The sequence below is a fragment of the Pollachius pollachius genome (genome assembly GCF_949987615.1).
Source record: "Pollachius pollachius genome assembly, chromosome: 1".
Lineage (NCBI taxonomy): Eukaryota > Metazoa > Chordata > Actinopteri > Gadiformes > Gadidae > Pollachius > Pollachius pollachius.
Genome location: NC_136934.1, coordinates 44,080,991 through 44,094,216, shown reverse-complemented (window position 1 = coordinate 44,094,216; position 13,226 = coordinate 44,080,991). Strand labels below are relative to the sequence as shown.

General features: G+C 43.6%; 3 protein-coding genes and 1 pseudogene across 4 annotated transcripts; all 4 read left to right on the top strand.

Annotated features, from left to right (window-relative positions):
• The first annotated feature begins 3 nt into the window (after positions 1–3).
• glrx3 (glutaredoxin 3) lies at positions 4–1,342 on the top strand. Its single transcript, XM_079742272.1, has one exon. It carries the CDS (start codon positions 32–34, stop codon positions 1,007–1,009), a length of 978 nt encoding a protein of 325 aa, XP_079598398.1. The 5' UTR covers positions 4–31; the 3' UTR covers positions 1,010–1,342.
• Positions 1,343–1,931: 589 nt separating this feature from the next.
• On the top strand, positions 1,932–4,042 carry LOC307089949 (annotated as a pseudogene). The gene is made up of 5 exons: positions 1,932–2,105; positions 2,549–2,691; positions 3,118–3,188; positions 3,579–3,699; positions 3,916–4,042. The product of its transcript is annotated as an uncharacterized misc_RNA (transcript).
• Positions 4,043–5,458: 1,416 nt separating this feature from the next.
• On the top strand, positions 5,459–8,078 carry LOC307089858 (apolipoprotein M-like; the record flags this gene model as incomplete). Its single annotated transcript, XM_079756323.1, is given in 6 exon segments — positions 5,459–5,515; positions 5,519–5,641; positions 6,082–6,224; positions 6,633–6,703; positions 7,036–7,156; positions 7,952–8,078. Coding segments are annotated over 6 exon segments (642 nt in total).
• A 3,058-nt stretch (positions 8,079–11,136) lies between these two features.
• On the top strand, positions 11,137–12,958 carry tnfb (tumor necrosis factor b (TNF superfamily, member 2)). Its single transcript, XM_079742293.1, has 3 exons — positions 11,137–11,432; positions 11,685–11,781; positions 12,145–12,958. The coding sequence occupies exons 1-3, from the start codon at positions 11,271–11,273 to the stop codon at positions 12,570–12,572; spliced, it is 687 nt and encodes a 228-aa protein (XP_079598419.1). The 5' UTR covers positions 11,137–11,270; the 3' UTR covers positions 12,573–12,958.
• Positions 12,959–13,226: the final 268 nt, after the last annotated feature.

Below are 13,226 nucleotides of genomic sequence, written 5' to 3'. Positions count from 1 at the left end.
ACTTCCGGTAGCAGAGTGACCGATTAAGAACATGGCGCAACTACAACAAGTCACATCTCAGTCTCAGTTTGATGACTTATTAAAGAAAGCCGGACGATGTCTGACAGTCGTCCACTTCCAGGCGCCATGGGCCCCGCAGTGCGCCATGATGAACGACGTAATGTCGGAGCTCAGCAAGGAGCACCCTACCTCCTCCTTCGTCACGCTGGAGGCGGAGGAGGTGCCGGAGGTGTCAGAGAAATATGAAATCTCCTCCGTTCCGACTATTCTTTTCTTCAAGGGAGGAGAGAAGGTAGACCGTCTGGACGGAGCCAATGCCCCCGAGCTGAGCAAGAAGGTGCAGCGGCTAGCGGTGTCCGGCGGCCCGGCAGCGGGAGAGGTAGCCCCCCGGCGGGATCTGAATGAGCGCCTGAAGGAGCTGACCAGCGCGGCGCCGTGCATGCTCTTCATGAAGGGCTCTCCCCAGGAACCCCGCTGCGGCTTCAGCCGGACCATAGTCGGCCTGCTTAAGGAGCACAGCATCCAGTTCAGCAGCTTCGACATCCTGTCAGACGATGAGGTGCGTCAGGGGCTGAAGACCTACTCCAACTGGCCCACCTACCCCCAGCTATACGCTAACGGAGAGCTGGTGGGGGGAGTAGACATTGTCAAGGAGCTGGCAGAATCCGGGGAGCTGCAGAACACATGTCCCAAGTCCCTCAGCCTGGAGGATCGACTGAAGGCGGTGATCAACCGTGGCCCCGTGATGCTCTTCATGAAGGGGAACAAGCAGGAGGCGCGCTGTGGCTTCAGCCGACAGATCCTGGAGCTCCTCAACGGCGCGGGTGTGGAGTACGACACCTTTGACATCCTGTCAGACGAGGAGGTGCGTCAGGGGCTGAAGACCTTCTCCAACTGGCCCACCTACCCACAGCTCTATGTCAAGGGGGAGCTGGTGGGGGGGGTTGACATCGTCAGGGAGTTGTCGGAGTCTGGGGAGCTGGAGGCCGTGCTGCGAGGAGACTCCTGAGATGTCCTACAGCTAGTTAACTAAACCACGGGTAGTTGACAGCTAGTCAACTACACCCCAACTTGTTAACTACGAGTTAACTTCACTGCAACTCTTAATTAACCACAACAAGTCAGCTAGTAGTCAATCAATATACAACTAGTTGACTAGTGGTCCAACTAAACCACAACTAACCCCATAGTATGGTGGTAGATTAGTACTCTTCTGTATGAGTTGCAGGTTTGAGGATAAGAAACTTCTGTTGCAAAATAAAGTGTTTACTCCTCAATTGTTGACAACTTTTGCTGTCATCCTTGTGTTATCATCAAATAAAATAATGCTTTATTCATTTTGGAGGGGTTTGTTGGTTTTTATTGGTATAATCGATCCCATAAATACTAAATCTGAAGAACCGCTATGTGCTGATGCCTTCACGAAGTTTGCCTTCCAGGACACAGTTTTATCCAGGACACACATTAACTCACAAAGGGAGAAGAAAAATGTTTTCTTCTTAACTGATGATATCAAATACATTATTCAATTACAATATTTTGACAGTAAACAGTAATAGTTTATAATTATGACTAGATTATATAACGAGCGCTGTATCATAATGACAGCGTGGGTGTCTGGTGTGTTTACCAGATCTGGGTTCATCAGACTATTGATTCAGTGTGTAACGTGGAGCAGCTAGTCGGGATATGACCCCCACCTCCGTCCCATTTTACTTTACTTTATTACCCGGTTATTATAATCAGGGATTTACGTAAGTCGATTGATAGAATGACCAATGAGCCGATCCGAATCGGTTACACTATTTGATCCTTCCAAGACAGAAAAGGACTGAATCACAGATGATTGGTGTTGGATTCCAACAGAGTGATGGGTTAATCAGTAACTTCCTACGCTGGGGGGGGGGAAACATCCCGTGGTCACGACACACTTACCCACCAGAACTCCAAACGGCTCCAAGTTCTTCCAGTATCTGGACTAGGGTGTAACCATGCAGACAAAACTGGTCTCGCTCCTGCTCTATGTCTACAGTTTGTGGTTCGCAGTCTCCCAGCCCTGTCGGAACTACACCACCCTGTCTCCAGGCAGCCTCAACCCAAAGGAGGTAGGACTACACACACAACACACATACAACACACACAACATACATACAACGCACGCACAACATACAGACAACTGAACACTATCAACACACTCCACCTAACACAGACCACACAACGTACACCATAAAGACAACAGACTACTACTCTTGACAGACTCCACATAACACATAACCCATACCAAACAACCCACACCATATATATATTTATAGAAAAAAAGTTTTATATATATATATATATATATATAATTATATACCTTTCTTCCAACTTGGATATAATAGCTAGATATATTCACTTGGCCTGATATCTCAGTTTTAGTTCCACCTTTCTCCTGACCTGAGTTGGACCTTGTGTCTGTTGTCCTTGAGTCACATTGGCTAATACACTGAGGCTAAATGGTGTTTGTGTCTGCATATTTGTGTATGTGTGTGTGTGTGTGTGCATGAAGTACTGTGGGAGGTGGTATTTCTCCGCAGCTGTGAGTGGGAGGGAGGAGGAGCTCGAAGAGATCAGGCGGACGGACAGCAGCGTGTTCACCATGCAGACAACCGCTGTACCTGGAACCATACTGCTGGACGGAGATATTCGCATGTACGCAAACACACACACACATGCATGCAGGAACACACACACACACACAAAGTTACACACACATTTGAGCGCAGACTCACACACACAGATACACATGCACATCTATGTGTGAGATACACACGCTCCCACCAAACACACACATACGCACACACCGATATACATGCACACACACACATGCACACACAGACAAACACACACTATACACACACATACACTAGTATGCACACACACACACATTGAACTTTAGAAAACTCTGGACAGTACTTCCTGTCACCTTAAGAGGATACATGAACTGTACTTTATGAGGGGAAGGAGAGGGGAGAACTGAACTGTTCTTCCTGTACTCAAGAGTCTAGAGGGCTGAACTGAACTGTACTTCCTGTACTAGAAGGCTGAACTGATCTGTACTTCCTGTAACCCCCCTAGAGGAAAGAACTGTTTGAGAGCTTCAATGACCTACAAAGTCCTCTCAGGCAGAGATAACGTGGAGCTAGAAGGTAAAATATCATCATAACACATGGCACATCATACAATTCGATACTTTTAACATACTTTATGGTTTACGTTATAATAGAATATGATATACATCATCATACAATATGATAAACATGATCTGACAATAGGATACATATAATACAGCAGGTGTTCTTCAACTAAATCTGAAGAACCAAAAAAACGATTCAATATGTTCAATGTGGACTCAACCACAGCACACACTCTCAGAGTTTTCTAGCTTTTGAGTTCTTTGTCAGGCAACGACCCCCCACTGGAACAAGACCCATTGCTGGTGTGATATGATGATGATATGAACGTGCTAAACATAGTCCATTATGATACAAACAGGATAAAGGTGTTAATCACAGGGTGTTGTTGGGGGGGGGGGGTAGGACGGCCCCAGCTTCAGACGTTCTTCTGGGGTGGAGTGCAGCACAACAGTTCCGACTACATCATTGTGCAGGAAACGGAGCCTGCTCCGGCCGCGTTCAACGTATACACGCTCTACGGTTCGTCCCAAAGCTCCACACCTTCCTCCGTCACTGTTATTGTATTACAGTGTGGATCATACCACTTTTTTTTATTATATGGCTTATTATACTACGGTTTTAATTATTCTATAGTACTTATTATTATACTAGAATATGTATTATTATACTACAGAATAATACTACTGTATTTATTATTATACTACAGTATTTATATGAGCAGTTTTTCTTGTGCAGGTAGAAAGAAAGTCCTACCTGAGGACGTGATTAAAGATTTCCAGGAGATATTCGCATGCCATGGCGTGACGGCTTTCTTCAGACTTCCTCAGACCCAAGGTTGGTGTCTCGGAGACCGGGAAGAGCCTTGAGGATGAAAGCTTGACTAAATGACAAATGAAAACCCTTCATCAGTCAGCAATTGAACTAGTATTTATATTCTAGTTGTCGATCATGGTATTAGTGTAGGATTTTAAGATTTAACAACTTCATTATAGTTGTATTATTGTCTTTTCTGGTCATATCTTTAACTAATTGTATGGTTCTGTTGACAGAGTTTTGCAGCTAAACTCCCTCACAGAGGTAAGATGTATGATAATGTTCTCTTTTTCCATGTTTTAACCATTCATTCAATAGATTTACACAAAGAGTAAAACATGAGATTGATGACGAGTTCTGTTTCAGGATGTGAAAAGCAGACCACAGAAGGCAAACATTTTAAACAAGAAACCTCCTCACATATGAGTGTTTTCCGATTTAATTGATTAAACTGTTGCCTTCAAATAAAAACAAAACCTTGAATTATTTGTATCTTGTTGTCCTATTTTCTGCACGTTGTCTCTGGCATCTCTCTAGTATTTAGCCTTTTATCTGAGGTTTTAACGTTACTCTGTTGTCAATGCGTCATAACATGAGTCTTGATAATAAGTGGATCACTGCGAGCTGGCCACCCATGACACGCTTTCCTCCATCCTGCAACTCATTCCAGGAACAAACTGCAACTCATTCCAGTTATGATTTTTTTACTTATATTTCATTCGTTATAATTACAATGAATGATCATCATTGGTTATGTACTATATATATTGATATATATGTGTACATGTACATCGACTCTCCCCTAAATAAAGTGTTTTCTCTTCAATTGTTGACAAATTTTGCTGCCATCTTTCTGTGTTCTCTTCAAATAAAATAATGCTTTATTCATTTTGGAGGGGAGTTTATTGGTTTCTATTGGTATAATCGATCCCATAAATACTAAATCTGAAGAACCGCTATGTGCTGACGCCTTCACGCAGTTTTCCTTCCAGGACACAGTTTTATCCAGGACACACATTAACTCACAAATGGAGAAGAAAAATGTTTTCTTCTTAACTGATGATATCAAATACATTATTCAATTACAATATTTCGATAGCAGTAATAGTTTATAATTATGACTAGATTATATAACGAGCGCTGTATCATAATGACAGCGTGGGTGTCTGGTGTGTTTACCAGATCTGGGTTCATCAGACTATTGATTCAGTGTGTAACGTGGAGCAGCTAGTCGGGATATGACCCCCACCTCCGTCCCATTTTACTTTACTTTATTACCCGGTTATTATAATCAGGGATTTACGAAAGTCGATTGATAGAATGACCAATGAGCCGATCCGAATCGGTTACACTATTTGATCCTTCCAAGACAGAAAAGGACTGAATCACAGATGATTGGTGTTGGATTCCAACAGAGTGATGGGTTAATCAGTAACTTCTTACGCTCGGGGGGGAAGCATCCTGTGGTCATGACACACTTACCCACCAGAACTCCAAACGGCTCCAAGTTCTTCCAGTATCTGGACTAGGGTGTAACCATGCCGACAGAACTGGCCTCGCTCCTGATCTACGTTTACAGTTTGTGGTTCGCAGTCTCCCAGCCCTGTCGGAACTACACCACCCTGTCCGTCGGCAGCCTCAACCCCAAGGAGGTAGGACTACACACACAACACACACAAAGTACACACACAACACATAAACAACACATGCACAACATACAGACAAATGAACCCTTTTAACACACTCCTAACATACAGACCACGCAACGTACACCATACAGACAACAGACTACTACTCTTAACACACTCCACATAACGCACAACCCATACCAAACAACACAAACATATATATACATATATATATATTTGTAGAAAAATAGGTATATATATATATATATATATATAGCTTTTTTCCCAACTTGGATATAATAGCTAGATATATTCACTTGGCCTGATATCTCAGTTTTAGTTCCGCCTTTCACCTGACCTGAGTTGGACCTTGCGGCTGTTGTCCTTGTGAGTCACATTGGCTAATACACTGAGGCTAAGGTGTGTGTGTGTGTGTGTGTGTGTGTGTGTGTGTGTGCATGAAGTACCTTGGGAGGTGGTATTTCTCCGCAGCTGTGAGTGGGAGCGAGGATGAGCTCCAGATGTTCAGGATGATGGACAGCAGCGTGTTCACCATGCAGACAACCGCTGTCCCCCAAACCATACTGCTGAACGGGGACATGCGCATGTACGCAAACACACACACATGCACGCAGGCACACACACACACACACACAAGTACACACACATTTGAGCGCAGACTCACACACTTGCACATATATGTATGTGATACACACACTCACACCAAACACACTGACATACACACACAGATATATACATGCACACACACACCCTCATACACACATGCACACACACTACACTATACAAACACTCACACACTCACATGCACACACATTGAACTTTAGATTACTCTGGAAAGTAGTTCCTGTAGTCTAAAGAGGAAACATGAACTGTACATCATGAGGGGAAGGAGAGGGGAGAACTGAACTGTACTTCCTGTACTAGAAGGCTGAAGTGAACTGTGTTTGCTGTACTAGAGGGCTGAACTGAACTGTACTTCATGTAACCCCTCTAGAGGAGAGAACTGTAAGAGAGCTTCGTGGACCTACAACATCCTCTCAGGCAGAGATGACCTGCAGCTACAAGGTAAAATCAACACATGGCACATCCCACAATTCTATATGTTTTATCCTACTCTATTGTACACATAATACAATATGATATATATCATACAATATGTTAAACATTATCTGACAAGAGGATAGATATAATACAGCAGGTGTTCTTAAACTAAATCGAAGGAACCACTAAAACTATTAAATGTGTTCAATGTGGACTCAACCACAGCAAACACTCCCAACCTAATGCTTGAGACACTGTAATATATATGATGATATGAACATGACAGACATGGTCCATTATGATACAACAGGATAATGATGTTAATCTGAGGGTGTTGTTGGGGGGGGGGGGGGTAGGACGGCCCCAGCGCCAGACGTTCCTCTGGGGTGGAGCGCAGCACAACTGCTCCGACTGCATCGTCCTGCAGGAAGTAGAGTCGGCTCCGGCAGCGCTCAACAGATACATGCTCTACGGTTTGTCTCAGAGCTCCACACCTTACTCTACACAGTTCACTTCAGGTTTAATGTTAAAGCTCTAAACCTTACTCTACACAGTTAGATTGAGGTTTAAATGTAGTGATCTAAACCATATTCTACATAGTTACAACCAGGTTTAATGATAGAGCTCTAAACTCTTCTCGTCTGCACAGTTAGATCAGGCTTAGAGTTAGAGCACTAAAGTGTTACGCTGGAACAGGGCTTGAACCGGACTCAGATGCAGAGGTAGTCTCCAATGAAAAGTTTTAATAACACGTTCCAAAAACTCAGGAGTTCCAGACAAAAGGTAAAACAAGGTACATTCCAAAATCCAAAATGATATTCTAGTTCTCAAAGAACTCAAAAAGGCGAATATACGATAAACAGAGTAAAGTTCTTAGCATAAGCTTACTATGGGCGTTTGGACAAAAACTCAGCACAGCAGGAACTGAAAACAAGGTTTAAGTACCCACACTTAATTGGACACATGGTAATCAACAGATTAACCTCAGGTGGCAAACCCAAGATGGCCGAACCCAAACAGAAGCATGAAACACAAGGTCATAGTAGCCACTAGAGGCCAGCAAAAAAATCCCAAAATCATAACATAAAGCTTACTCTACATAGTTAAATTCAGGTTTAATATTGAAGCTCTAAACCTTACTCTACACAGTTAGATTGAGGTTTTAATGTAGGGCTCTAAACCTTACTCTAAACAGTTAGATTCAGGTTTAATGTTAGAGCTCTAAACCTTACTCTACAGTATTTATATGACCACTTTGTCTTGTGCAGGTAGAGAGAAAGTTGTACCTGAGGACGTGATTAAAGATTTCCAGGAGACATTCGCATGTCACGGAATGACGGCGTTTGTCAGACTTCCTCAGACCCAAGGTTGGTGTCTCAGAGACCAGGAAGAGCCTTGAGGATGAAAGCTTAATTAAATGACAAATGAACACCCTTAATCAACCAGCACTTGAATTTATATTAATTTTCTGGTTCTATATCATGTATTACTGTAGGATTGTATGATGTAACAATGTCATTATATTTTTACTATTGTATTTTCTGGTCATATCTTTAAATTAATTGTATGGTTCTGTTGACAGAGCTGTGCAGCTAAACACCCTCACAGAGGTAAGACTAATGATAATACTCTCTTTCTCCATCCAGTTTCAACCATTCATTTAATAGTTTTACACAAAGAGTAAAACATGAGATTGATGACGAGTTCTGTTTCAGGATGTGAAAAGCAGACCACAGAAGGCGTACCTTGTTTCTAATGAAAAGTACTATTCAACCAAATATTTTAAACATGAAACCTCCTCACATTTGTGTGATTTCCGATTTAATGAATTAAACTGTTGCCTTTGAATAAAAGAAAAACCTTGAATTATTTGTCCATTGTTTTCTCATTTGCTGCACTTGTCTGTCATCTCTCTAGTATTTAGCCTTTTATCTGAGATTTTAATGTTAATCTGTTGTCAATGCGTCATAACACGAGTCTTGATAGTATTGGATCACTACGAATTGGCCACGCGTGACTCGGTTTCCTCCATACTGCCACTCATTCCAGGAACACAACCTGGGTCACACTTAGGAAGCAGCGGCAGATCAGATCAGAGATCTGTGAAGAGCCATGAAATATAAACATTTGACACTTTACAACAAATTTACTTGGCTGTATTCAATTACTGAGAAGCAACAGATCAAATGCCATTTTTACCAATATTAAATATAAGAATATGATATTTTAATTATATAATTCATTTAATAATTCGTTCAATATAATTACAATGAACGTACTGTAATGGGTCTCTTTTGAATAGTCTCACCCCCAAAACATTTAGGCATTGGTTCATTGCTTAAGTCTTTACATGCAAAATGGTTGAACGTTGAAGTTGTCGTAATATGTCAAGCATATTTCTATACATTTCCATTAGAATTTTTTCTAAATCTGTCCTTAATTGGTAAATTGCTACCAGGTGAATCTTGACTTTCTCTAAAGAAGGGAAATGTGTGAAGTGTTCAACCAACGAAGTGACCAACCAGCGATCAACCAGTTTACTGAAATAGCTCAAAGGTGCATCTCATGAACCATGAACTGGCAAATATATATATAGCTGGAGCACAACACAATTTTTCTTTGTCTGACAATTGAAGGACAAGGAATTGGACGGGGTCAATAGCCAGAGCGAAGAAGAGGAAGAGGAGTGAGGCTGCGTGAGAATGAGAATTTGTGGCCCAACAGACAGGAACGTCAGGAGGTGTAGGAAGACTGCACTGTAATTCCTACAGCACTGCATGTACAGTTTACCCTAAGGAGATTTTCCTATGTTCACATTTCTGGCAATGACATGGTCTGTCAACAAATTACAGTACAGTCAAATCGTAAATGTGAATCTTGTCCAGTCTCTTGCAATCAATCTCCCACATACACTAAATTGTAACGAACAATTTACAATAATTGTCTATGACTAAAACTTTAGTCATAGTTTACATCAGAACATCCCTCCAGTGTACACTGTTATATTGAAGCCATGACTAAGCCATTTGACTGTCTTTCCGTACACACTGACACAAGGACTTATCATTCTGATGGCGCTGACATGTTCATTGACACAGATATTTACTTTTGAGAGATGAACTAAGGATTTTGAGCAAGAGACTGGCTTTTGCAGGTAATCCATGGTGTTTTGCTAGTTGGATGAATTGTTTTGAGAAATGCATATGCAAACGTACCAAAGCGACTGAGAAAAACTGTAAATAGTGGCATGTTATCTAGAGGTTGTGTTGTAGTGGACAGGGGTCAAAACGCAGCAGGGCATTCCCTGCTGTGACGTCATCAGCTTTCCGTTTCCCCCATGAAGAGAGGCCATTGTTCTCCTGGAATCCGGAGACACACCGTGACGGCAAAGGTGCTACAGGAGACACACACACACATACACACACACACACACATACACACAGAGTTGGTACAGGAGACCCAAACACACACACACACACATATACACACACACACACACACACACAGAGTTGGTACAGGAGACCCAAACACACACACACACAGACACACACACACACACACATACACACACACAAACACACAGGTGCTACAGGAGACCCCTTCAATACACATTCAAACTACACACACACACGCACGCACGCACAAACACACACACACACAGGTGCTACAGGAGACCCCGTCAACACACATTCAAACTACACACACACACACACATACAGACACAAACATGAGCAGTCTATGTCCCTGTTTGTGTGTGTGTGTGTGTGTGTGTGTGTGTGTGTGTGTGTGTGTGTGTGGGGGGGGGTTGATCAGGACTTTCAAGATGTTGAAAAACAACAGCAGTTAAAAATAGCATTGTGGGGTGTGCTGCCTGGTTCAGGAACTTCCCTCACTGGTCTAGTTTTACTCCAATGTGCTGACACACTGAACTGATTCCAAATGTCCCATATCATCAACCATAGCAACTTAGACAACAAGAAGGAAGTGGAAAAGCCATTGAAAAACCTGTTAAGGTTTGTTCAGTTTGTCCAAAGATAATGAGAGAGAGTGAGTGAGTGAGTGAGTGTGTGAGAGACAGAAAGGGAAAGAGAGAGGGAAAGACAAATTGAGAGAGAGGGGGATGTAGAGAGAGAGAGATTGGGGTTGAGGAAGAGAGAGAGAGAGAGAGAGAAAGAGTGAGTTTGAAAAAGAGAGAGAGAGGGAGAGAGAGAGAGAGAGAGAGAGAGAGAGAGGGGTTGAGAGAGGGATGGAGAGAGTGGAGTTTATAGAGATGGAGTGGGATCTCTCCCTCATTGTTCTCAAGTTTCCCTGCTGCTGTTCTTAAGAAGTAATGACATCACTGATGACATCAGCGGGGAGTCCCCACACACAGCATAAATACTACTCGCTCTCCAGCACCTGAACACACTTCACTACTGCACCACGCACAGCCAGAGCACTCAGACTCACAAACACCACCCAAGCCCACTCCACCACACACAGACAGAGTACTCAGACACACCACCAGACACACACACACACACACACACACACACACACAACAGCAGAGCACCGCATCTCCTTGTTCCAATACAGACCAGCTCACGGCCTGATGGAGATGGGGATGGGTGCCTCAGGGGTGGTGCTGGTGGTGCAGAAGAGGTCTGCTCTGAGCCGGATGTGGAGGGTGTGCGTGGCCACCTTCGTCCTAGCGCTGTGTGTGTCTGGAGCTCTTGTCCTCACTCACTACCTGATGGGTCAACCCGGGGACTCGGTGAGAAACACACCCTCTCCTCCGCCTGCCTTCTCTGCTCTCTCCTCCTCGCCACCTCCTCTTCTCCTCCTCTCCACTCATCCTCCCCTCCTCCTTTCCTCCTCTTCTCATCCTCTAATCCTCCTCTCCTTCTGTCTCCTCTCCTTTACCCCATCTCCTCATCACACTAAGACGAGCAGAACACCTTCAGGTTAACTTACCTCTCTCTCTCTCTCTCTCTCTCTCTCCCTCTCTCTCTCTCTCTCTCTCTAGGTCTCCCCTGAAGAGCATGTCGCCATGGAGAAAGAGAGTCCTCAGCTGTCTCTGAAGCGCCTGGGCAGCCGGTCCAAACCTGCCGTTCACCTGGAAGGTAAACCGACGTCTCCTCTTTACTCTCCACCTTCAAATAATACAAATAAAAATCATAATAACGATAATAGCATATAATAATAATATCAAAACTCTGCATGCTAAGACAGCTGAGAACGTTAAAGCGACCATAGAATGTTAGCCTAGCATGATAGAGAGAGCTCAGCATGTTAGCTCCACATGTTAGAGAGCATATGTTTTTGGTTGAGTTGATTAAGCTCTGTGTTGTTCTGCCTCCAGGCCACTATGAAGAGGGCGGGCGATTGGTGTGCTTCAGTCTAGTCTGGTTTAGTTTAGTCTTGTCTCGTTGAGCTAGTTCTGAGTGTTTTGGTTCAGTGGATGAGGTTTGCTCCTCTCTCTCCAGGGCACTACCAGGCCGGGGCCAAGGGGGGGCAGGTGGAGTGGCGGCGGGACCAGGGGCAGGCCTTCCTCCAGGGGGGCTTCCAGGTGAAGGAGAACCAGATCCTGATCCCCCGGAGCGGCCTCTACTTCGTCTATAGCCAGGCGTCCTTCCGGATCGCCTGCGAGGACGGGGACCAGGCGCGCGTCACCCCGCTCAGCCACCGCGTGTGGCGCTACTCGGACTCCGTGGGGGGCCCGTCCACGCTGATGAGCGCCGTGCGGTCGGCGTGCCAACGGCCCGCGATCCGCGGCGAGGGGTGGTACAACACCATCTACCTGGGCGCCGCCTTCCAGCTGCACAAGGGGGACCGGCTGTGGACGGAGACCAACCAGCCGAAGCAACTAGAGTACGAGGGAGGGAAGACCTTCTTTGGAGTGTTTTCCCTGTGACGCCGCCGCGGTAACGCGGGCGGCTCTGTAGCTTTAAACTGCCATTTGAAACATGTTTTGTGGCTTTAAACGTGTTCTGTAGCTTTAAATGTGTTTTATTGCTTTTAAACGTGTTCCTTTGTTTTTTTTTAAATGGTGTCTGTAGTTTTAAATGTGCCCTGTAGTTTTAAATGTGTTCCGCAGATTTAAATGTGTTCTGTTGTTTTAAATGTGTTCTGTAGCTTTGAACTTGTTCTATAGGTTTAAATGTGTTCTGTATCTTTAAATGTGTTCTGTAGCTTTGAACTTGTTTTGTAGGTTTAAATGTGTTCTGTATCTTTAAATGTGTTCTGTAGCTTTAAATGTTTTCTGTATCTTTTAATGTGTTCTGTAGCTTTGAACGTGTTCCGTAGTTTTAGGTTCATTCCTATTTGATATCTCAGTAGAGATGGACTGGTTCAACAGACCATGGCTGAGTATCTCGAACTGCAACAGTTTGCAATTATACTGCTTTTCAAGATTGTACAAAGTACATAATGACTCTCTCTAATACTACTACGAGTACTAACTTCAGTGCTAACAATCATTTCGATATCTATTTGTATTTATTTGTATTTATTAATGTACATATTACACATTTGTATTTTATATGTTTAATAATGATATTGTTCTTAA